Source organism: Carcharhinus amblyrhynchos, chromosome 13 (assembly GCF_965287045.1).
Source record: "Carcharhinus amblyrhynchos chromosome 13, sCarAmb.v2.hapA, whole genome shotgun sequence".
Classification (NCBI taxonomy): domain Eukaryota; kingdom Metazoa; phylum Chordata; class Chondrichthyes; order Carcharhiniformes; family Carcharhinidae; genus Carcharhinus; species Carcharhinus amblyrhynchos.
Genome location: NC_137336.1, coordinates 59,825,292 through 59,851,906, shown reverse-complemented (window position 1 = coordinate 59,851,906; position 26,615 = coordinate 59,825,292). Strand labels below are relative to the sequence as shown.

At 43.3% G+C, this 26,615-nt stretch overlaps 1 protein-coding gene across 1 annotated transcript in view; it reads right to left on the bottom strand.

Annotated features, from left to right (window-relative positions):
- The window catches only part of LOC145351942 (slit homolog 3 protein-like), a 623,540-nt gene that overhangs the window by 214,860 nt on the left and 382,065 nt on the right, over positions 1–26,615 (bottom strand). The window contains exons 9-10 of the mRNA XM_080201750.1: positions 15,841–15,985; positions 4,918–4,989 (exon numbers count right to left, since the gene is read on the bottom strand). Of these exons, the coding sequence (XP_080057876.1) occupies positions 4,918–4,989; positions 15,841–15,985 (217 nt within the window). The remainder of the gene's footprint in view (positions 1–4,917; positions 4,990–15,840; positions 15,986–26,615) is intronic.

The following is a 26,615-nucleotide window of genomic DNA, read 5'->3' as shown; positions in this document are numbered from 1 at the left end:
TGGGAGAGTTAATATAAAGAAAGCACCAGCAGAGCAAATTCAATGTTCCACAACTCCAAGATTATACTCTCTTCTCCGAGCCCCCGCACTCCTTTTTCTCAATCCATTCCTTGATGTTCTGAATGAAAAAAGTCATGCCAATCACTGACTGCGTGATCAATGTCTGTTGTCAGACTTGTGTGTCGTTCCCAATGTTGGCTCCTGTGCTCTCTCACTTCAGGAATAAATTGCCATGTCAAGTTTGTCAATCGCATCCAGTTGTTTAGCATCTGGGCCTTTCTGAAGACTGTGATGGCTTTGAATTTTTGCTGTGGATATACCACCATATGTTTAAAGTTTATTTATTAGTGCCACGAATAGGCTTACATTAACACTGCAATTAAGTTACTGTGAAAACCCCCTAGTTGCCAAACTCTGACGCCTGTTCGAATACACTGAGGGAAAATTTAGAATGGCCAATGCACCTAATCAGCCGTCTTTCAGATTGTGGGAGGAAACCGGAGCACCTGGAGGAAACTGAATGTGCAGAGTCCGCACAGACAGTCGGGAATTGAGCCCGGGTACCCGGCGCTGTGAGATAGCACTGCTAACCACTGTGCCACCGTGAATGAATAAATATGAATGCCTTATATGAAATGATTTAGGCAGACATTTTATCAGAGTCGCAGCCTTTTTAAAAGTAACTGATTTCACAAGTCAGCTTAAAACAATTCCATGTGTAAGCTCATTTTTAATTATTAAGTAGTAATTAAACTAATTTCATAAATGTATGTACACTAATGTTCACATCAAACAATTTCCAGTCAGTTGAATCTAAAAATATTTGTATGTCGCTGCAGGTGAGAAACAGTAATGGCAGGGCACTATTATCCAGGAGGAGGAAGTGGGTTTGGAGGAAGTCAGGAGTTCAGCTTGAAGCGAGCTTGAAGAGAAGAGGGATATCCCCATAAAGCCAAGAGGGGGGGTAGCGCTGCAGTATTAATGCCATTGGCCGAGTAACTCAGTAGTTCAGGCTAATGCTCTGGAGACATGGATTCAAATCCCTCTATGGCAGTTGGAGAAACTTAAACTCAATTCATAAATCTGGAATATAAAACTAGTTGCAGTAATAATACCTAAGAAACTTTCAATTGTTATAAACACCCATCCGAATCACTAACACATTTTAGAGATGAAAATGGAGGCACAGTGGTTAGCATTGCTGTCTCACAGCTCCAGGGACCCGAGTTCAACGCCTGGCTTGGTTCACTGTCTGTGTGGAGTTTGCACATTCTCCCCGTGTCTGTGTGGGTTTCCTCCAGATGCTCTGGTTTCCTCCCACAGTCCAAAGATGTGCAGGTTAGGTTGATTGGAAGTGCTAAATCAACGTTTAGTGCCCTGGGATGTGGTAGGTTAGAGGGATTAACAGGGTAGCTAAGCGAAGATAGGACCTGGGTGGGATTGGTGTCAGTGCAGACTCGATGGGCCGAATGCCCTCCTTCTGCACTGTAGGGATTCTATGATTTTATGAAATCTGTTGTCCCTCCCTAGTCTGCCCTTCGTGTGACTCCAGACATGCAGCAATATGGCTAATTCTAACTGCACTCTGAAATGGCCTAGAAAGTCACTCAATACAAGGGCAATTTGGAATGGACAACAAATGCTGGCCTTGATAGTAACACACATATTCCACGAAGGAACAAAATAAAGTTGGTAAGGCATTTAAATGCCGTAATAAGTTCTGTTTTAATTAAGTTTTACTTAATTTAACAGCTAATGGAGTTATTTCCTGAGCTGAGTGAAATTTGTTTCTATCACTGAGGCCAGTGTACAGGACAGAGAGCTTCTTCAGTGAAACTGACAGGTTGGGAAGCCTTTGGTCAGTGAAAGTGAAGAGCTGCAGCCATGGCCAGATTAGAGGGTTGTGCCCACAGAACTCTTTCTTAGAAAGTGATTTCAGAATTTGACAAATGTTTGCCAAATTCTTGGAAGCCTTCACCAGTTGTTCGGCTCGCTCACTTCCAGATACACTTCCCTGTTGCCTGCCTTCACTACAGTGTGGAGGCAGTTAAAGCAGTTCCGTCATGCACCTCTGGTGAAAAGCAAAAACAGAAGCAGCTCCCTTCTCCTCAGTTGCGTGCTGCTTTGCAGGCTGTTGGAATGGACACAGAAATCCAACTCCAAGGAGCACAGATCTCCAGCACAGGATCTACAGGTAGAGGATGAGCCCTCTTGACCTGTGTGAGCTTCTGCACTTATGCAGCCTTCTGGAACAAAGCCATCTTCACTGTTAACCAGACAGGCACACACTGATAGTGGGCATCAAGGTGCCTGACGTTGAAGAGCCGTCCTGGGGTCTCTGTCCCTCCCCAGTGCTCTCGTTGATTCATTGTAACTATGCCAGGGTCCCTTTAACTAGAAATTGGCAGGATCAATACATCATCTTGCCCACATATCCCGATTGGTTCAGGAACCCAGAGACAAGATGGTAATGCTGTGGTTGACTTAAGAGCCTTGGCACGTTCAGCTGAAGCTGGCAATGAGCTCCTCACTTGCTATTGGTGCCGTGGTTTGGCCAGGAGCTAAACTGGGAAAGTTCCACACAATGTCCTTAGCAGTTGACGGCAAATATTTTGGCAAAGAATACCTGTGGGGTTTCAACAAGGGATTTGCACCTTTTTTCTATGTTTCCACAGGGCATCGGCTGATGGAGAGAATCTCCAGAGACACTTAACCCTCATTTCCCCCATGTTCATGACTGCCATTATCATCATTCCAAATTTGCAGCCTTTTTGCTCTTAGTATTCTATTTTCCTGGGATGGCACGGTGGCACAGTTGTTAGCACTGCTGCCTCACAGCGCCAGAGATCCAGATTCGATTCCTGGCTTGGGTCACTGTAAGAAGTCTGACAACACCAGGTTTAAGTCCAACTGATTTATTTGATAGCAAACTCGCTGTCACTGTCTGTGTGGAGTTTGCACATTCTTCCTGGAACTGCGAGGATTTGCTCCCTTTTCCTCCCACAGCCCAAAGATATGTTAGTTAGGTGGATTTAGCCCCTAAGGGGCTAAATTGCCCCTTAGTGTACCTGAGCAGGCGCTGGAGTCTGGCAACTAAGGGATTTTCACAGTAACTTCATTGCTAGTGTTAATGTAAGCCTACTTGTGACACAAATAAATTAACTTAAACTTCCTCCATTCAAACGTAAGGCTAGTGCCTTGGTATGGGTACACAGTCACCTTTTGCGCTAATCAAGTGGTAAATGCTTATTGGTAGATTTTCCTCCCTTTGCCCCTGCGTACATCATTTGGAGGGTGTTGGCTTCTGTAACCTTGGGTCTCAAGTTGCATGGATACACATTTCTCGTGTATCTGGCAAAGCAACAAAGCAGCATGTGGGAATTTTATCAAAATTCCTGCAATATGATGCTCAAGAGTTTCCAAAGGGTAGAAAGACCACTGATGGTGGAAAGTAAAATTCCTCTACAATACAGAGATAGTGCATAGCTGGGAGGTATAAAGGAAAAGAGGTACCTATTGGAGTGCATGCCTATGAAGGTAGCTGGACAGGGAGGCAGGCTGGCTAAGAAAGCAGACTGGATACTTTCCTTTATGTGCCATGGCATAGAGTGCAATTGCAGGGAGGTTATGCTCAAACTGTCCAAGACATCAGTTAGACCAGTAAAGCATACAGTGTCCGTCACTACATTAGAGAAAGGGTGTGACCACGTGAGGGAGGCTACAGAGAACTAGTGGGGGTCTGAATCTCACAAACTGAAAGGGTGGAAGATGCACAAACCCTCATTACACTTAAAAACACTTGGATATGCACCTCAAGTGTCACAAACTAGAGAGCAAGAGCTGGAAAATAGGATTAAAAGCAAAATACTACAGACCTGGAAATCTGAAAGAAAACCACAAAATGGTGGAAAAACTCAGTGGGTCTGGCAGCATCCTTGGAGAGAGAAACAGAATATTGGCCGGAATTTTACCATCCCTCCAGAACGGGCAAGAGGCGGACAATGGAAAAGTCCATTGATCTTGGGTGGCATTTTACGGTTTGAGGACAAGCAAGGCTGTGAAATCCCACCCTTCATTTCAAGTCCATATGGAGCTGGATGCCCTTATTTAGGCTGGATAGTTGTTAAATGGCCAGCACAGAAACCATGGGCCAAATGGTCTCTGTCTGTGCCATAAGTTTCTGTGATGCTGTGAAAGTAGGTAAATTGAGGAGCAGATAGAGAGAGTGGGAGTTGGAGTTTAACTAGCACGGAACACTGGTAAACTTCCCCCCACTCATCCCAGCTTTGCCCATTCTATTTGTTTGGCATTGATTTATAGTTTCCTGAAGGTATTTTGAAAAGGCGTATTTCTCCTGGTTCTTTTCGCAAGCCAAGCTGCTTAGTCACATATTAACATTACCCTGGGGGATGCAGATTTGCTTGACTCAGGTAACTCTTTATCGACTGTGTCATGAATGATTGACGTGACTTCCAACTTCCGTCACCACTGTTTCGCCACCTCATCCTCAAAGAGACCCATTTACCTCCCTCAGGGGAGCATCGTCACTAATTGGCCACATTTAGACAATTAACACGCATGGATTCGAACCATTGTGAAGCAGACAACAGATACAATCATCCCCGCCTGTAGCACAACACAAGAATCCCTGTACTAAAAACCAGGGCACAGCATAGCAAACATTACACATCAAAAGCACACTCCGGCAGCTCTCTCTCACTGATGGATTCATTTGTTCTCCGTCAGCGTAGTTATCTTCACAGAGCTTGTGGTTGTAGGACTGGCTAAAGGGGCGAGGGCAGAGTGAAACTGTTTAAACAATGCCACCACATGCACAGTTACAATATCATTGTCGTGATCACACACTTGATCAATCTTCCAGTGAACCAGATTTTAGCAAACCTCTTGTCTACTTACAAGCGCTTGAGCTTTTTATACTGGCTGAAGGCTCCGGCTCCCACAGTCTTGATCAAATTTTGTTCCAAGCGTCTGCAAAGCAGCAACAAAAATATAACTTAATAACATTTCAGCTGCAGACTGCAAGTCATATCGATGTTTACCTGACAGCACCTAGAGCAAAAATAGAATCAATAACTGTGGAACAGTTAATGCGAGTTTGGCAACAGAATCATAATGACAAGGAGGACAATTCGACAGTAGCTCTGGAACAGAAACAAACAGGAGAAGTACGAAAAGGTCAGAGAGCAAGCTGTCCTCCTCAGTATTCTGTGTACTGCGATCCCATTGTTCTGTACACACTGACCCCTCCACTTTGTGCATGCTAAGACCCACGGCTGTGCATGTGTCGACCCCGTCACTTTGTGCGCACCACCATGATGCCGCTCGCCCCACACCCACCCGACTGCTAACCCACCCTGTCACGCAGCCACCCCACCACTCAGTGTGTGTGCACCCAACCCGCCACTCTCCGCTCATCCCGCACTCATCTCACCCATGACGTGCGCACCGGGCCTGCCACTCACTGCACACCACCGCACTGTAGATAATGGCCACATATTGATGTATACGTATCAAATGTATTTTGCAGTATGCTACTGGAACCTGGTGAAAATGAGGCAGGTGTTTTCAGGTATCTATTGGACAACTGTTAAGTGCATTCAGGGTCACTGGTGGCCCTGGAGGTGATTTTCTGGTTCTGCCAATCGGCGGGATGTTCTGGTTTCCTGGTGGTGTGGAGTGGAATCAATGGGAGATCCCATTGACATTAGCGAGCCCAGGAGATCCCACTGCTGAGCAAGGGCGAGCCACCTCCTGCCATGAGCTGCAGAGGCATGTCACCGCCACCGCCCCCCCCAACCCCCCACTCCACCTGTCTCAGAAATCTCATTCAACCCTATACACCTTCCTACTGAACCCAGACCAGCTCAGCTTTTCAGCATTACATACACAGCATGTTTGCACCTCAAGTCAACGAAAGCTGCACTCACCAAAATTACAGCATAATTCAGCTTTAAGAAGTTGCATACTGCTACTCCCGTGAATAAAACATATTTAATCTGTGCTACAGGCTAGCCCTTTGCTGGGGAGATACATGATTTCACATGCATCTAATGGAGCATTTCATTACTTTCCCAACCTCCTTCCCCCACCAATCTCTTCACCCTCCCCCAACCTCACACAGTCCCGCACGTTCTTTGTCACATTCCTTGCTGCATCTCAGGATTAACACTTGCTATCCTCAACCTCCATCCACTCTCTGTGAGATTGTGGGGAGATTTTCCAACTATTTCCCCCATAAAAATACAATCTTATAATTAGGTTGAGTAGACACATTAGCTGGGTTTCCGTTGCATCAACTAATTGATTTGCCAGAGAAAAGTTAGGAGGGACACTTGAAATTAATGTTTGCTGCTTGAGCTGTTAAAGTAATATCAAATCCTGGACTTGCCTTTATATAGCACTTTCCATATATTTCAATCAAAAGGTCAGCTAGCCATATAGGGGGCAACATGACTTCCAGAGATAGCAGATGCCCACTGGCTTTGGTATTCTATGGGTTGTTATCAGCAAAACCAAAAACTAAATCCAGACATTAGCAGTCTGGATGAGGCCACTTGTCTGAAAATTTCTCAATCATGAGGTACTGGAGTTTCACAGTTAGTTAGATTTGCAGTCAATTTACATGAAAGGATCTGTGCGAAATTGTTGGTCACTATTCACCCTCAGGAACATCTCTGGTTCTCAGTCCCATAAGGTGGTAGCTAGTATGGGTCCAGGAATGTCATGGGACAGGAATTTCTCAACACCCCTGAGACTGAATGTTCTTGGGCTGCTGCAGTCCATGTGGTACAAGTACACCCACAGTGCTTTCATACAATTGAGTGGCTTGCTGGGGCACTTCAGAGGGCAGCTAAAGGTCAACTACATTACTCAAGATCAGGAATCACGCATACGCCAGACTGGGTTAGGATGGCAAATCTGGTCCCTGGATGGACATTAGTGAACCACGTGAGTTTTTAAACAATAATCCAATGGGTATGTATGATAGAATCATACAGTGCAAAAGGAGACCATTCAGCCCATTGAGTCTGCGCCAATCACAATCTCACCTAGGCCCTATCCCCATAACCCTATGTATTTACCCTACCTAACCCCGCTGACACTAAGGGGCAATTTAGCATTGCCAATCCACCTAACCCGCACACCTTTGGACTGTGGGAGGAAACTGGAGTGCCTGGAAGAAACCCATGCAGACACAGGACAATATGCAAATTCCACACAGTGACCCAAGCCAGAAATCGAACCCAGGTCCCTGGCACTGTAAAGCAGCAGTGCTAACCACTGTGCCACCCACCAATGAGACAGGCGTTTTATTCAAGATTTACCAATTAATTTTATTTAAATCTCAGTTTGTGGGATTTGAATCATGTGTAGGCCTTTGGATTATTAGTTTAGTAACATTACCTCCACAATGTTACAATGTTCCTGGCATAACAATACATTACTGAGGCACTGCTTTGCTTTCGGGAGGAGATATTAAATGGAATCTCTGTCTGCCCTCTCAGATGGGTGTATTATGAGGGAGTGGAGTTTTCCCCATTATCCTGGTCAACACTGAACCATCAACTAAAATAATTTAAACAAGTCACTTATCACATTGTCATCCATTGTCAACCTCTCTGGTTGCAAATTAGCTGCTGTGTTTCCCTACGTGAAATAGTGACTCCAATTTATATATAATTGATTAGCTGTGAAGCGCTTTGGTGCATCCTAAGGGTGTGAAAGACATTACATAAATACCAACTCAGTCTTTCTATGTTCCTGACAACACAGAAATACAGCAGTGCCTGAGCATGTGTCAGCATAAAACACAGATGTTTTCTTTCTCTTTCCTCAGTTTTCTCTAATTACTCCTCTTTCCCCGAACTTGACATCTCCGTGTTAGAGCATTTTCCACAAGCGCTATCATTTGCCAAGTTTGAGTCTAGACTGTATATTTCCAAGAAATTCATCTGCTGAGTCCCATCCTGTTCTCACCTGATACCCAGAAATCGACAGATATATTAATGCAGCAGACACTAAAGATCTTACTTAGCAGTTTCCTGATACTTATTCCTTGGCACTACATTAAATGGTGCACTTACCCATTGGTCTGATCTCATTACATTTCCTGTCTGCAATCACCTGTAATTCAGACCATCCTGAAGCTATGGCGTTGAAGGCTTTTGAGTCTGAATTTCTTTCCCAAATTGCTACACGTGGGAATTGTGTGCTCCTTGCTCTCGTACCACATCATTATCTCCCATCTCCCTCTATTATCCCCACGCGCCGCCCAATTAGATCCACTGATGCCATCTGTAGCTTATAAAGGCGATAACTTGTTAACCGTGAGTTACAACCGTGTTAATCTAACTGAACAACTAACAAAAGCTGATTGTTATTTATCTGCTCACCCATTATACCCTGAAGTTAAATTGCAATGGCAGACAAGGCTCCAAGAGGACACCAAATTCCACATGGGATGTGCGAGGAAAGTTGCCATTATTCCTTCACAGTTGCCAGCCAAAACAGGAACTGACTGAGATCAGGGAGAGACATTTTAATTGCCAAACCTCAACTATTTAATCCTTGGACAGTTACCCTCTCCATCCCCGCCTAATGTCTGTCGTGGGTAAGTTGTTAGAAGACATTCTGAGAGACAGGATCTATAGGCATTTAGAGAGGCAAGGCCTGATTAGGGACAGGCTTTGTGAATGGAAAATCAAGTCTCATGAATTCGATTGAGTTTTATGAAGAGGTAACCAAGGAGATAGATGTGAGCAGTGTAATCGACGTTGTCTGCATGGTCTTTAGCAAGGCCTTTGACAAGGTACAGCATGGAAAGTTGTTGCATAAGGTTAAATCTCTCAGGATTCGGGGTGAGGTGGCCAATTGGATACAAAATTGGCTTGATGATAGAAGACAGACAATAGTTTTCAGAGGGTTATTTTTCGAACTGGAGGCCTGTGACCAGCGGTGTGCCTCAGATATCAGTTTTGGATCCACTGTTATTTGTTATTTATATTAATGATTTGGATGAGAATTTATGAGGCATGATTATTAAGTTTGCAGAAGACACTAAGATTGGTGGCATTGTAGTCCTTGAAGGAGGTTATCTAGGATTGCAACAGGATCTTGATCAATTGGGCCAGTGGACCAATGAATGGCAGATGGAGTTTAATTTAGATAAATGTGAGGTGATGCATTTTGGTAGATCGAATGGAGGCAAGACCTACTGAGTTAATGGTAGGGGTGTTAGGGAAAATTACAGAGGAAAGAGATTTCGGAGTACAGGTTCATAGCTCCTTGAAAGTGGAGATACAGGTAGACAGGGTGGAGAAGAAGACATTTGGCATGCTTGGTTTCATTGATCAGAACACTGAATACAGGAGTTGGGATGTCCTCTTGAAGTGTCACAAAACATTAGTAAGCTCACACTTAGAATACTGTATACTGTTCTGGTTACCCTATTATAGAAAGGATACAGGAAAGAAGATTTACTAGGATGCTACCAGGATTTGATGGTTTGAGTTATAAGGAGAGGCTGGATAGACTGGGACTTTTTTTTGCCCTGGAGCATAGAATACTTAAGTCTATAAAATAATGAGAGGCATAGATAATGTAGATAGTCAACATCTTTTCCCAAAGGTAGGGGAGGGAATAGGTTTAAGGTGAGAGGGGAGAGTTAGAGAAGAGTCCAGAGGGGCAATTGTTTCACTCAGAGGGTAATGAGTGTCTGGGATGAGCTACCAGAGACAGAAGTAGAGACAGGTACAATTTTGTCTTTTAGAAAGCATTTAGACAGTTACATGAGTAAGATGGGTATCGAGGACCATGGGCAATTGGGACTCGCTTAGTGGTAAAAACAGGGCGGCACGGACAAGTTGAGCTGAAGGGCCTGTTTCCATGCTGTAAACCCTCATGACTCTAATTGCCACCTAACCACAGACCAAGAGGACTGAAAGAACACTCTCTAACACTCAGCCGAGTCACCCGGACGCGATATCTGGATGGACTTGTGAGTGAGGAATGGGGGGGAGGAGTGGGGAAAGATGAGAAACTTGGGGAAGTCGAGGTTCAAACTCTCCTCATAATACTTTCCACTTTGGGCCCATTTTGGTCCCAACTCCATTTTAAGCTGGGTTAGCCTAAAGGGAAAGCCACAAATAAGTGTTACATTGAAGTGACAGCCTCAGTTCAGTGATAGCATTTTCAACTCTGAGTAAGAAGGTCGTGCATGCAAGTCTCACTCCAGTTATTGGAGAGTTTTCTCTATGCTGATACCTCAGTCAAGTAACAGAGGGAGTCATGCATGATTGGAGGCTCTGCCTTTTGTCCTGAGATGTAAACCAAGGCCTGTGTCTGACCTTGTAGGTGGATAGAAGATCCCATTACACTATGAAAAGAAGGAAAAGGGCAGTGCTTTCATAATTACCCTCAACGAACATTCCTGTAAAAGTTAAGATCTCATTTTTGCTGGTGGGAGCTTGCGGTATGCAAATTGTCTGCCGAGTTTCACCACATTATAAATGTGACTAAATTTTAAACGTATCTAGGACTTCTCGAGGTTGTGAAAGGGGTTATATCAATGCAAGTTCTTTCTTATAAATGGTCCACTCTTAACTGCAAAGTCAAAATGGAATTTGAACCCTGATTATATCATTGGAGTTTTATCAGCATACTTAAGGAAAAACCCTGACAATTTTTGGGAGGCATCCTCCTCGTTTGGTCACGATATGTAAAAATTGTACTCTACAGGATTGATCCAGGATGTTAACAAGGGAATCTGATGGGCAATTTTATTGGCTTCCCAATTTACACCAAGTAGGCAGGGAATAAAATAGCCCCTTTCTTCTCAAAACACAACACTTGTAAACTCTCAATTCCTTTCTGAAACAAGCTTTCTTCCTTGTTATTTCTGTTTCTGCCGTCTAAATGGAGGATAACTTGCTCCCGGACATCAATAAATTCCTCCTTTGACTAGAACCCAAGAAGAGTGGCATGGAGCTTCCCTCGCCCAGTTATTCATGGAAGGCACCATTCAACGTCTTTTTGGTTTGCATTTGGAAACTGACAGAGAGAGAAGATCAGATCTCTACCACATTTCTGTTTGGGCACCACATGTTAGCACTGCACAGCTCCTCTGTACCATCCAGGTTTACTGTGCTGAAATGTTACTGTAGGTAACAGATGTTTACAATAACCACTGCCTATCTTCAATGCTGGAAGGAACGTTTATGCTTCAAAGACATTACACTTTCTCAGAAATGAATTCAAGATCAATGCTTTCAAGATCCTTTCTTGCATAAGACTGCCAAGGGAGGCTGAACAAAATGAACCAAGTATTTTAAAACTTGATTGCTTCAAAATCCTTGGTTAATGTAAGGCCGGCACTGAACCAATCACTGGAAATTAAAACACAACCCTTTGGACTTCTTTCTTTTTGAACTGTTTACTCAGCAGCAGTTTGAAATTAAATGGCACAGACTTCTCTGCACTTCTCTAATAAAAGTGCTTCCTTTATCCTGCCTGTGTGTTTTTACTGTCTCATTCAATCAATGCTGACTTGAACCATTCCTGACAGATAGCGTAATTCGATTACTAAAACAGGGGTTGGGAAGGGGAGCGAAAGACAAGTAAATGGAGACACGCCAATCCCAAGCCCAACTTCAGATGGAAACAAAGCTTCACAAGTCCCCTGTCCAGTGCAAATCCATTCAGAATTAATTCCTTTGCTTCAGCACTAAAAAAACACATTCTACTGACAGCAGAGAGATATTGGACATTGACTTGTTTTATAAACATTGCATTAGACAGCAGAAGCACAAAGAAAGGAGTATAAGTGGTGCACGTTTTACTTTGTGTTAATTAATTTGAAGTGAAAGGGAGAAGGATGACTCCGAATGACTTTATACCAAAGAATCTTATGGAAAAAGTTACTCTTGTTTATGTCTTGCTTCTTTTCTGCTCCTCCACTGATAATACTATCCCACACTGAGTTACAGTTTTATTGGAGGTCTTGTGGCACAGCAGGTTGTGTCCCTGCCTCTGAGCCAGAATCTCCAGGTTCGAACCCCACATCTGGACAGGATGGTCAAGGTGGGTGTGTTAATAATGTGGCCTTGTGTATCGACTTGCAAACCTTTCCAACAAACATCAGTGGCAGGCAGTAAGCGTAGGAGAGATTCCTGGTCAGCTGTGGTTGGAAAGAAGAATGGAGCCTCCACCATCACTATCCATAGCTCCAATCTATAACATGCATTTAAAAAATGCATGTTGCCATAGCAATTCAGACTGACTGAAGAGTAACATCATCACCACAGTGTCATGGGTCTCAGCAACCAAATGGTACTTTGTTCAAATGGTACCTTCTCACATGGTAGCGAAGCCATTGACTCTATTCGATATACAAACCAACCCCCTTTTTATTTCCTGCACGTGTCTCAAGTAGAAATCGCACTGACTTGGTATGGGAATTTTGTTGGATCATGCCCTCTCCCAAGCTCAGGAAATCTGGAACATCCCAACACCTCCAACAACACAACAGATCTTCGCTGAGAGTCAGATTTTTCACAATCATTAATTTAGTGTCCAATTTCAAAATATTTCGTTTACACTAAAGAACATTCGGGACACTTGTTTCTAATAATTTCTTCTTTAAGTGGCTCATTTTAGTTTGTTCGAAAAGATTCTTTCAAAGCACCTTGGGATGTTTAAAGGTGCTATATAAATGCAGTGATTGCTGCTGTTGTAATTGTTTTTTTTAAATGTTGTGGCTCAGTGGGTGGTGGGTCGGAATGCCATCTGGAAGTGTCAACACTCCTCCTGCAACCTCACCGCATGGCCGGATAGAACTAGCCATGAACAGGAGGACTGGGAAAATCTGGCTGCAAGCTTTAAAGGCAACTGACTACATTTGCAATTGAAAAGCTTCTTGATGTGGTTCCCTGAAATGTTTAAACTGTGACAGCTTTGGCAGTGGTTGGAGGCCCTTCTGCTTTGTACACACCCAGTTCTTTTCACATTGTGAAGCTTTAGTGGATGGTAGGGCTCCATGCTGATACATGTCATCAGACATATTTTTCTTCCCATTACATGATCAACAGCCAAGTGGTGATGTTGCTGCACTAGTAATCCAGAAGGTAACGAATGACCCAGAGGCATGAGCAGAAATCACGGCAGCTGGAGGAATATAAATTCAACCAATTAAAAAATCTGGGATAAATTAATGACCATGAAATTACTGGACAGGTATAAACTCCACATAGGCAGAGGCCCAAGCTGGGAATCAAACCCAGGTCCCTGGAGCTGGGAGGCAGCAGTGCTCACAACTGTGCCACCATGCCATCCCAATGTATTTTTATGTATATTTTTGATATATATGTATTTTTTTAAATCACTCTCAGGGCCAAGACATCCATATTTAGCCACCAACATGATACTCAATGATGAGAGCAAGCCTAAACCTTGAATTAAACAGTGGATCAATTTTGTTTCCAAACAATTAAACAAACATCTCTATGAAATGCTAACATCTCAATCACGTAAAGTTCAATTGACAATCAGATGTCTTATCTCAACTTAGAACATAAGAACATAAGAAATAGGAGCAGGAGTAGGCCATCTAGCCCTTCGAGCCTGCCCCGCCATTCAATAAGATCATGGCTGATCTGTTGTGGCTCAGTTCCACTTTCCCGCCCTCTCCCCATAACCCTTAATCCCCTCTCTTATCAAGAACCCATCAACCCGCTTCTTAAAAACTTGGCCCAACCTATATCTGCATTTCCTTTTGGAAGAACTTGTCTCCAATTTCTAAGATATCTGAGCCTCAAGAAGCAACAGTGCCTGCCTCCAGCCTGTTGGAATTGTCCTACTTCAGAGATATTTGAAGTTTTGTTTCTTTTTTTACTGGATGCAGACTCATTTTACTCACTCAATTTGCCTGCCCACAGAATCTGTTGGCTGTTCATCCAGCTTGTAACAATGCACTCATCAGTAGGCTGGGAATCACTGCACCCCTTTAGGCTTTCCTTTATTCCCATGCTGCTCTAGATTGCAGCAAGTCTGTGCTTTTTTTGGCTAATCTGATTTGGTATCCTGAACAGGATAGGATTAATGGACTTCTGCAGCTCTAAAACATTAGAACATTAGAACATTACAGCGCAGAACAGGCCCGTCGGCCCACGATGTTGCGCCGACCAGCTTTTTAAAAAAAACAACACTAACCCACTAATCTAAACCAATCCCATTTCGTCCATAAACCTATCCACAGATCTCTTAAACGCCCCCAAACTAGGCGCATTTACAACTGCAGCTGGCAGGGCATTCCAGTCCCTCACCACCCTCTGGGTAAAGAACCTACCCCTGACATCAGTCCTATAACTAACCCCCCTTAATTTAAAGCCGTGCCCCCTCGCGCTAGCTTTCTCCATCCTAGGAAAAAGGCTATCACTATCCACCCTGTCTAAACCTCTAATCATCTTATATGTTTCAATAAGGTCCCCTCTTAGCCGCCTTCTTTCCAGCGAAAACAACCCCAAATCTCTCAGTCTCTCCTCATAGGATCTCCCCTCCATACCAGGCAACATCCTGGTAAACCTCCTCTGCACCCTCTCCAAAGCCTCTACATCCTTCCTGTAATGTGGGGACCAGAACTGCACACAATACTCCAAGTGCGGCCGCACCAGAGTTGTGTACAGTTGCATCATGACGCTGCGACTCCTAAATTCAATCCCCCTACCAATAAACGCCAAGACACCATATGCCTTCTTAACAACCTTATCTACTTGATTCCCAACTTTCAGGGATCTATGTACACATACACCTAGATCCCTCTGCTCCTCCACACTATTCAAAGTTCTCCCGTTAGCCCTATACTCAACACATCTGTTATTCCTACCGAAATGAATTACCTCACACTTCTCCACATTAAACTCCATCTGCCACCTCGCGGCCCAGCTCTGCAACCTTTCTAAGTCACCCTGCAAACTATGACACCCTTCCTCACAATCTACCACACCTCCGACTTTGGTGTCATCAGCAAACTTACTAATCCACCCAACTATACCCTCATCCAGATCATTAATAAAAATTGCAAACAGCAGTGGCCCCAAAACAGATCCCTGAGGCACACCACTCGTAACTGAACTCCATGACGAATATTTACCATCAACCACCACCCTCTGTCTCCTATCTGCTAGCCAATTCCTGATCCAATTACCTAGATCACCCCCAATCCCATACATCTGCATTTTCTGCAGAAGCCTACCATGGTGAACCTTATCAAATGCCTTACTAAAATCCATATACACCACGTCAACTGCCTTACCCCTATCCACCTCTTTGGTCACTTTCTCAAAGAACTCGATAAGGTTAGTAAGGCACGACCTACCCGCTACAAAACCATGCTGACTGTCTCTAATCAATTCATTAGATCTTTAGAAACCATCTTTAGAAACTGATACATTTGACAGGCAGCATGGTGTCACAGTGGTTAGCACTGCTGCCTCACAGCGCTAGGGATCTAGGTTCAATTCCAGCCTTGGGTGACTGTATATGTTTTCTCCAGGGAGTTCAGTTTCCTCCCGCTCTCCAAAGATGCGCATTTTAGGTGGTTTGGCCTGTTAAATTGTCCTTCAGTGTCTCAAGATGTGTAGGTTTGAGGGATTAGCAGGGTAAATGCATTGGGTTAAGGTAATGGGGTGGGGGTTGGGCCTCTGTCGGAGAGTTGGTGGAGACTCAATGGGCTGAATGCCTCCTTCTGTATGGAGGAATTCTGTGGACATCACCCTTCCCATTCCCCCGCCTTTAAAATCAAGCCTGGGAACGATTCTTACTCACATTTCCACGATGTTTTCTGGGAGGTTGACTGGGATTTCGGTCAGCCCTTTCCCTCGACAATCCACGATGTTGTTGCTGCACACACACGCTGGAGGGCATGATGTAGTATGGGCACTGCAAGACTGAGGCTCAGAGGACTGAGGACCTGGGAGGGCACATGAGCACACTTGCTCAGAACAGCAAAACATACACATAAAAACATGCAACAGTGCTGGAGCAACTGAGAAATGTTCCACCCAGCTTACTAAGAACCTTTTCTGAAGAAAACAGTTCATGTGGGAATTGTTTACAAGCAAAACAAGACTTCCAACACATGTATTTACAATGCCAATATAAGGATTCTTGTCTCATATTTTAGCCAGGATTGATCAACAAAATTAGAACCCAACTGGCTTTAATTGAGGCAATTTGTGTTTATTTGTGTATCTGCATAATTGTCTCAATCTGCATCATTTTTGGTTTACACAAACGTGTCTTTTTTCATTCAACAAAGACATTTTGGATTTGAAGCAAATGTTGCCATTTTCCATTTGTACCTTCCGAATCAAAACATTTTTATTCTATAAAAATGCTGTGTGGGGCTGGAAGAAGCCACAGTCATGAAAGCAGTGTACCTTGATACTGACAGTGGCACAGGGGTACATAGTCGCGAGGGACTTGCCCTGGGAGCACTCAATATCAACTCCAGACCGAATGGATTTGTACAATACCAGGTCAACATGGGCAAGGAAACCTCCTACTGATTATCATCTACTGCGTCCACCACTCCCTTACCCTTCAGCAGATGAATCAGAACTTGTCCATGTTGAACACCACTGGGAAGAAGCAGTGATGGTGGAATGGGCACAAAACATACTCTGAGCTGGGGACTTGAATGTCCATCACCAACAGTGGCTCGGTACTATTGACTGAGTTCGGTAGGACATAGTTGCTAGATTAGATCAATGATGGGTGGTAAGGGAATCAACAAGAGGGAAAATACCTTCTTGACTTTATCCTCACAAATTTACCTGCTGCAAATGCATCCGGCTATGAGAGTACTGGAGGAGTGATCACCACACAGTTCTTGTGAAGACTAAGTATTGTGTTGCATTATCACTGTTCTAAATGGACTAGATTCAGAACAGATGTAGCAACTCAAAATTGAGTGTCCATGAGGTGCTGTAGGAGATCCATAGCAGCAGAATTATATTCAACCATAATCTGTAGCCTCATGGGCTTGCGTGTACCTCACTCTACCATTGCCACCAAGCAATGGTCAACCCAGGTTCAATAAGGAGTGCAAAAGAACATGCTACGGGCGGCACTAGACACTAACCTGTGAAGCTACAACACAGGACTATCTACATGTCAAACAACAGAAGCAGCAAGTGATACATAGGACTAAGTCGTCCCACAACCGATGGATCAGATTTAAGCTGTATGGTCCTGCTACACCCAGTTGTGAATGGCGGTGGACAATTAAACAACTAACACAGGAAGCAGGTTCCACAAATATTTTGATCTTTAGTGATGGGAGAGGTCAGTACCTCGGCACAGTAAACAAGACTGTATCACCTTCAGCCAAAACTGTTGAATGGATGATCGATTTTGGGTTTCTCCTGAGCTCCTCGAGATGCCAATCTTCAGCCAACTCCATTCACTCCACATGACCTCAAGAAACGCTGAAGACGCTAGCTACTGAAAAGGCTGTGGGACCTGACAACATTCCGTCAATAGTACTGAAGACTTCTGCTCTGGAACAGCCTCACCACCCAGCAACTGTTCCAGTATCGCAGTAACGTTGGCAGCTACCTGACAATGTGGAAAATTGCCAAGTAATACCCTGTCCAGTAAAAGCAGGACAAATACAATCTGGTCAATTATCAACCCATCAGCGTACGCTCGATCATCAGCAAAGTAATGGGAGGTGACATCAAAGCGCGATTATAGGCCACTTACAAAGCAATAACCTGCTACTCAGTTTGAGTTCTGCCAGGGCCAGTTGGTTACTGAGTTGGTGAAGTCAGCTCGTGAAGGAGACTAGAAGTCAACCTTTACTCAGTTTTATATTTATTTACAAAGTGAAACAATACAATCTAACTCTACAATCCAACAATCAGTGTGAATAGGTGTCTCTCCATATGTGGACACATAATATACGCTGAGTGTCCCCCACCTTCATACACTGAAACTTAATTTATACATTGACACTGATTTCATTACAACCTTGGGCCAAACATGGTCAAAACAGCTGAACTCGAGTGGGGGTGAGAAAAACTACCTTTAACATCAAAGCAACATTTGACCGGGTGTGGTATCAAGGAGTCCTGGCAAAATTGAAGTCAATGGGTATCAAGGGAAAACATTTCAACAGGTTGGAGTCACATCTAGCATAAAATAAGATGGTTGGGGTTGTTGGAGACCAATCATCTTAGTCCTGGGACATCACTACAGGCATTTCTCAAAGTAGTATCCTAGACCTTCAGCTGGTTGTTAAATTCACTAATGATAGTACAATATTCAGTACCATTCGCAACTCCTTAGATACTGAAGCAGTCTATCTCCAAATGCAGAAACCTGGACAACATTCAGGTTTGGGCTTATAAGTGGTAAGTGACATTCATGTCACACATGTGGCACAGAGTGACCATTTCCAATAAGAGAGAATCTAAACATCTCCCTTGACATTCAATGCTTTTTCTATCACTGAAATCATCCACCACCAATATCTTAGGCCATTACCATTGACCAGGACTAGCCAAATAAATAGGGTGGCAGCAGGTCAGAGGCTGTGAAGTCTGAGTATGAATAACACACCTCCTGCCTACCCAGAGTCTATCCACCATCTACAATGCACAAGTCATGAATGTGATGGAACACTCTCCACTTGCTTGGACGAGTCAGCTTCAACAACACTCGAGAACCTCAACAGCTACCTGGACAAAACAGCCTGCTTGATTAGCATCCATCCACTGAAATAAAAATTCACTACTTCCATCACAACACATGATAGCAGAAGTATGTACCATCATACACTGCAAAAACTCACCAAGGTGCATTTTGACAGCATCTTCCAAAGCCACGGCCTCTAACACTTAGAAGGACAAGGATAGCAGATGCATGGGAGCAGCACCATTAACAAGTTTCCCTTTATTCCATAAACCATCCTGACTTGGAACTACATCATTGTTCCTTCACTGTCATTGGGTCAAAATCCTGGCATTGTCTTTGTAGCAACACTGTGGTTGGACCTGCATCAGATAGATATGGCGAAGCAAGAAGAGGGTTCACAATCACCTTGCCAAGGGCAATTAGGGATTGGTCACAAGTGCTAGCCTTGCTAGTAGCACGTACGTCCAGTGAAAGAATACTTCTTTTTTTAAAAAAGGCCTGCAGCATCCTTAAGAACTGTACAATTTCATTGTTATATATGATAAGCACAGAGCACTGTGAACATAATGATATGTGCGTTCCATACTTGGCAGTGCAAGGACTAATCTTTTTGTTTGCATGCTTGAAAGAAAATTAAACATCAAGCCAATTACATCCCCTTTTAAGTTTGCAAATTGGTTTTGCAAACCTTGGCTTTGTTTGTAATACATCAGACAGATCCAGCTCTGTACAACATTTATCACGGCAGGCTTAAAGCTTTCAAGTCAGTCCAAGGTGATAGGGGAAGATACGGATCTGCAATTATTACTTCATCCTTCAGTAGCACAGAGTATTCACAGAATCCCTGCAGTGCAGAAGGAGGCCACTGGTCCATCGAGTCTGCAAGAATCCCACCCAGCTTCTATCCCCGTAACCCCACGTATTTACCCTGATGGTCCTGCTGACACTACGGGGCAATTTATCATGGCCAATCAACCTAACCTGCACACCTTTGAAGTGTGGGAGGAAACTGGAGCGCTCAAAGAAAACCCACGGAGACAGGGTAAGAATGAAAAAACTCCACACAGGCAGTGACCCGAGGCCATAATTGAACCTGGGTCCCTGATGCTGTGAGGCTGCGGTGCTAACCACTGTGCCACCACGCTGCTGTTGTCACAGGGAGCACCGTGTTCCAATTCACAATGGACGATGACTGATTCAGGCAGCAGATCAGAAACAATTGCCACTCCACCGTCAGCCAGTTGTCTGGTTCCCTCAGCTCTCTAGGTACTGGAACTTTGACAGAAATCTTGTTTTTGATTCTTTTTTGGCGCCAAACTGTTACTCAAACTGCAACATGTGTAGGACAGTGTTTGACTCATCTGCTTCCATCTAAAAGATTACTAATCTCTAAAGACTAGATTCTTCCACTGATAATAAAGCTTTCCTGTAAAATTCTGACAACTACGCCTTTTATTGGTGTTTGTGAGGTTAGTTGCTGACTCAGTTGAAATACTGACGTTCCTCCCACTCAGCTCCCCCAATTTTAGTAGCTCAGTTTGAAAACTGCACAAGTGGAGGAACACTGGCATTCTTGCACAAACTGACTTCATCGCAGTTATCTAACTTTGCACTCAAGACTAACAATCCTCGCTTTCCAAATTTAATTGAAGCAGAAACTTTAAGCTTTAAACACATAAGAAGAGAATAGGCTGTTAAGCTGATAGGATGACATGTGTGGATGGAGCTCATATATGGTGGCACAGTGGTTAGCACTGCTGCCTCACACTGCCAGGGACCCGGATTCAATTCCTGGCTTGTGTCTGTGTGGAATCTGCATCTTCTCCCCGTGTCTGCGTGGATTTCCTCCGGGTGCTCTGGTTTCCTCCCATTGTCTGAAAGAAGTGCTGATTAGGTGCACTGGCCATGCTAAATTCTCCCTCAGTGCACGTAATAGGCGCCAGAATGTGACAACTAGGGGATTTTCACAGTAGCTTCATTGCAGTGTCAGTGTAAGCATACTTGTGACAATAATAACTAAACTTTAAATTTTAAAACTAGATGCCAGGTGAAGTTCCTTCTGCTCTGCTCTATTAAGATCAGAGGATGGACTAAATATAGGATATAAAAGTAGGGAGGTCTTGCTGCAGCTGTATAGGGCATTGGGGAGGCCGCAGCTGGAGTACTGTGTGCAGTTTTGGTCGCCGCACTTACGCAAGGATATTTTGGCCTTGGAGGGAGTGCAGAGGAGGTTTACTAGGCTGATACCGGAGTTGAGGGGGTTGAGCTATGAGGAGAGGCTGAATAGACTAGGCTTGTACTCGTTAGAGTTTAGAAGAATGAGGGGAGATCTCATTGAGACATATAAGATGATGAATGGGATGGATAGTTTAGAAGTGGAGAGACTCTTCCCACTCAGAAAGGACTGGGGGCACAGCCTCAAGGTAAAGGGGGGGCGGTTTAGAACGGAGTTGAGGAGGAACTTCTTCACTCAAAGGGTGGTGAATCTCTGGAATTCTCTGCCAGTTGAAGTGGTGGAGGCTGCCTCGCTAAATATTTTTAAGATGCGGGTTGATGGGTTTTTGATGAGCGAGGGGATTAGGGGTTATGGGGAGAGGGCGGGAAAGTGGAACTGAGCCACGACAGATCAGCCATAATCTTACTGAATGGCGGGGCAGGCTCGAAGGGCTAGATGGCCTACTCCTGCTCCTATTTCTTATGTTCTTATGTTCTTAAAAGATTTCCAGTAAAAGCACTCCTCAGTCAATTAATGTGCGTTAGTGCAGAGTGAAGTTTTCTTCATCTTCACCCTGCCTTCATTCCAACTATAAGTCACCTCCTATTCCACTAGAGTTGCTCCTCTTCTCTGATTAAATGCCAGCTTTCTGCACAGCCAAACCTGCATGCGTTGCTTGAGGAGACAACAAAACTTTTTGTCAACACGCTTTATTTATAAGCAATCAATACAAGTGTTCGATATCCTACTCAAATTTCAAATCACATTCCAGAATATGCAGCGTACACGCAAATTTTAATGACAAGGGAATTCTCAAAAGGCTAATCTGCAATGCTGGCTCCATTTTAAGAATCCCAAGTAGCAGGTCTAGGTAAAAAGTCCAATAAAAATATCCCACATAAAAAATATTATAATTTGAAAATGGGAGGATTTACTCAGAACTTGCAATGCCCTCGTTCTACCTTTGCTGTGCAAACTCCATCCCATGTCTTTCAATCTTCAAACTCTGGTATCCATGGATTCCGACCAGTACCCTCTGGTTTGTCTGGAATTCCCTCCCTAAACTTCCCTGCCCCGCTCTCATCCTTTGCAAATCCTCTGAAGGCCCATCTGAGTTTACAGTTCTGTCTCTTCCCCGTCTCTGCCTTGGTTTAATGATTCCAATCCTTGTTTGTAAAGTTGCTCTGGGACACTTAGTATGTCACACACTTCAGAAAATTGCAAGTCAAAAGGCAGAACAAATCAAAACAAAATGATCAGATTGGAAAATGTAACAAAAGAAAGTCAAATTTAATAACGTTTCTTCACATTTGTGAAAGAAAAGAAATAAGCTTGCTGGCTTTTTTTGAGGCTCTTAAAACAAATGTTCCCCTTAGCTTTTCCTCCGACCCCAATAAAATCCCATCAGCCCTGAAACTGTAACACAAGTCTATATTTGACAGAAGATCATTGTCAACAAAGACAAGCAAAATCAATGACATTCTGCGTATGACCATCTCTTAACAGTCTAACCAAGAACCGGGGCCAATCATAAGAGACATATTTTGAAAGGTTGAAACTGCAATTATAAAAGAATAGATCGCATAATATGCTCACTGCATAAATACCACAATTCTTAAGTGCATCATAAACTCTCCATCTCTACAAGCACATTTCTTCTGCGTGACTTTTTCTACGTCACTGAATAGAGTGGGACTACAGGAAACAAGCACCAGCTTTCCTTCTCCATCTGTCACAATGGCTACAAGTTTGCAAATGCGTGCTTTGTAATTCTCTGGTGTTTTGTTGACATTTCATTAACTGAAGACATGGCTCCCTGCTGAAATATTTGACAATGTTTTGTCCTTTTCAACATCTATCAATCCATCACCAACAGCTGTTCCACTGGGCTTTTGGGATTATTCTTGTGGGATTTACAAAACTCCATAAAGTCACTGATGGATTATTCTATTTTGCCCTTGATGTTTCCCTACTTTTTCCCCATCCTTTATGCCTCTTCTCTTGATGCTGATTTCTTTAGCTTCGGAAAGATAAGGCAATCTGGTGTTTGTTTCCAGTTCAGATGCGGTGTCTATCTCACTCTCATCAAATGTAAAATGGTACGTGCTGATAGGCCTGTTTGTTTCACTCAAAGTGTGATTGTTTATGAACACAAGATATCACACCTGATAGCACTATCAGAAACCAATAAAAGTTCAAAGTTTACTTATTAGTGTCACAAGTAAGTTTACATTAACAGTGCAATGAAGTTACTGTGAAAATCCCCTAGTAGCCACATTCCAACACCTGTCCAGATGCACTGACGGAGAATTTAGCCAACACACCTAACCAGCATGTCTTTCATACTGTGGCAGGAAACCGGAGCACCTGAAGGAAACCATGCAGACATGGGGAGAACATGCAGAACAAGCCAGGAATCAAACCTGGGTCCCTGGCGCTGTGAGGCAGCAGTGCTAACCACTTCACCACCATGCAGCCACTTGTCACCCATGTCATCCAATAATTTTTTCAAATGGTTCAATATTATGGCAATTGTTGATAGGGTTTAAGCCAATTGGTGAAGATGAAACCAAGACATGGCCTCTTCCTTTATCAAGAAATTTTATTGGCTTTTTCAGTCTCAGCTCCTTCCCATGCAATCCAGGACCCCAACTGTCCCCTATTTATACACATTCTAATAAAAATAGATCAAAGTGAGGGGCACTGTAACTAAAACAAACCATCAAAGGAAACTCAACTAACGAAACCAAAGTGTCATTTCTGAGGATGATACATAGAAACATACATAAAAACTAGAATCAGAAGCAAGCCGTTCAGCTCTTATGATCATGACTGAACATCAAATTCAATATCCTGATCCTGCCTTCTGCCCTTACCCCTTGATTCCTTTAGTCCCAAGAATTATATCTAATTTCTTCTTGAAATCAGACAACGTTTTGGCCTCAACCACTTTCTGTGGTAGTCAATTCTACACATTCACTACTCTCTGGGTAAAGAAATTTCTTCCTACCTCAGACCTAAAAGGTTTTCCCCCCTCATCCTCAAACTATGACCCCTAGTTTGGACTCCTCCACCATCAGAAACATTCTTTCTGAATCTACCCTGTCTAATCCTGTTAGAATTTTATACATTTCTATGAAATCCTCTTTCACCCTTCTAAACTCCAGTTAATATAATCCTAACAGATTTAGGGTGGGATTTTCTGGCCACACTCGCCTCAAGGTCAGAAATTCCTGCTTAAGGTCAATAGGCCTTTGCATGATCCAACCCCACCCAGTACAATTCCTGTAGAGATCTGAAAGTTCCACATCTCTCCTCATATGACAGATCTGCCATCCAAGAATCAGCCTGATAAACCTTCGCTCATCTATAGCAAGAACATCCTTCCTTAGATAAGGACACACAATACTCCAGGTGTGGCCTCACCTAACACGACTGCAGTAAAACATCCTTATTCCTTTATGCAAATCCTCTCAGTATGAAGATGAACATACTATTTACTTTCTTTACTGTCTGCTGTACACTTACTTTCAATGATTGATGCATGAAAACACTTACTGAGGTCTCCACCTCTCTCAACTTACACCCATTCAAATAATAAACTGCCTTCCTACTTTTGCTACTGAAGTGGCTAACCTCACATCTAACCACATTATACTGCATCTGCCGTGCATGTGCCGACTCCCTCAGCCTGACCAAATCACACTGAAGCATCTCCGCAACCTCCTCACAGCTCACTCTCTCACCCAACTTTGTATCATCTTCTTATCATCTATTTGGAGATAACTCATTTAGTTCCCTCGTCCAAATCATTAATATACAATGTGAACAGTTGGGGTCCTTGCACAGATATCTCCAGTACCCCAGCAGTCACTGCTTGCCAATCTGAATAAGACCCATTTATTCCAACTCTTTGCTTCCTATCTGCCAACCATCTCTCTATCCATCCCAAGACACTACCCACTATCCCACGTGCTTCAACTTTACATCATAAGCTGCTACCAGAAACCTTGTTGAAAGCTTTATGAAAGTTTAAACAACATCTGTTTTTCCTTCAACAACTCTACTAATTGCATCCTCAAAGAATTCCATAGATTTGTCAAGCATGATTTCCTTTTTGTAAATCCAAGCTGACTTTGACTGATTATACCACTGTTTTCCAAATATCGTGCTATGAAATCCTTGATAATAAACTCTGGCAACTTCTCGACCATCGACATTAGGTTCACTGGTCTATAGTTCCTATTTTCTCTCTCCCTCCCTTTTTGAATAGTGGGTTTACATTAGTTACCCTCCAATCTGTAGGAACCAGTTCAGAGTTCAAAGAATTTTGGAAAAAGACCATCAATGGATCTACTATTTCTCGAGCTACTTCCTTAAGTACTCTGGGATGAAGATTTTCAAGCCCTGGAGACGTATTCGCCTCTAAAACTATTAATCTCCCCAAAACCATTTCTCCACTAATACTGATTTCCTTCAGCTTCTTACTAAAACTTGTATTTCTCAGAACTTGCCATACATTATTCATTGCTTCTTTCTTCACAAAGGAAGACAAGTACAGATTTAGTTCCTCAGCCATTTCTTTGTTCCCAGTTATGAATTCTCCTGATTGACTGTAAGGAGCCTACATTCGTTGTTGTCAACCTTTTTCTCTTTACATACCTACAGAAACTTTTACAGTCGCCCTTGGCCCTGTGGAGCTCACCAGTCAAGCGTACCAGTGGACATAAAGTGCTCACTCTCCAGGGTCACCTGGTCACAAACACAGTGACAGTTGTTCATTGTTTATACTCTTTTTTCAAAAAAAGGGTATAATCAACAAATTAAACAAAATGACAGGAGTGCTGGCCCCTGGTGAGACAGTGAATTAAGTTAAAATTTCAAAAGGCAAATTAGTTAATTAAATCAAAATGCCAGCGCTGAAAGACAATAAATGCCCATCACTGGTTTCTCTTAACCAAAGCAATATAGTTGACATTAAAATCTTAACAATATGACTAACATGACAGTAACAGCAACAAACAAGATTAATTCATAATACCGAAGGAGGCCATTTGGCCATCGAGTCTGCACCGACCACAATACCACCCAGGTCCTATTCCTGTAACACCACATACTTACCCTGCTAAACCCCCTGACACTAGGATTAATTTAGCATGGCTAATCTACCTAACCTGTACATCATTGAACTGCGGAAGGGAAACAGAGCACCCGGAGGAAACCCATGCAGACATAGGGAGAAAGTATGCAAACTCCACACTGACACTGACCTGACCAGAATTGAACCTGAGTCCATGGCGGTTATTAGCATCGATTTAGGTGGGGCCGACAGGTTACTTCAGAGTTTACTCAATTAACCATGGCTCATGAAAGTCTAAAGGTAATTTCTATGCATCATCAACACATTGAATTTTTCAACTTCTTATTCTTCACGTGTTCCTGCCCTCAAATCCCGCCACCTACAACTGATTGCTCATCTATGATAGAATTTCCCTTGTGGTTCTTCTGATATTCTGTTGTATCTTCTGGTCAGTGAAAATACTGGAGATTTGGCTGAACTCATCATTGGTGCCACTCCTGTTGGTGCTTTACCATCATCTACTGAAATTGCAGTCACTGTTGTAATGCAAACAACCATGGCAGCCAATTTGCACAAAGCATAATAAACTGCAACAAAATAGATTAT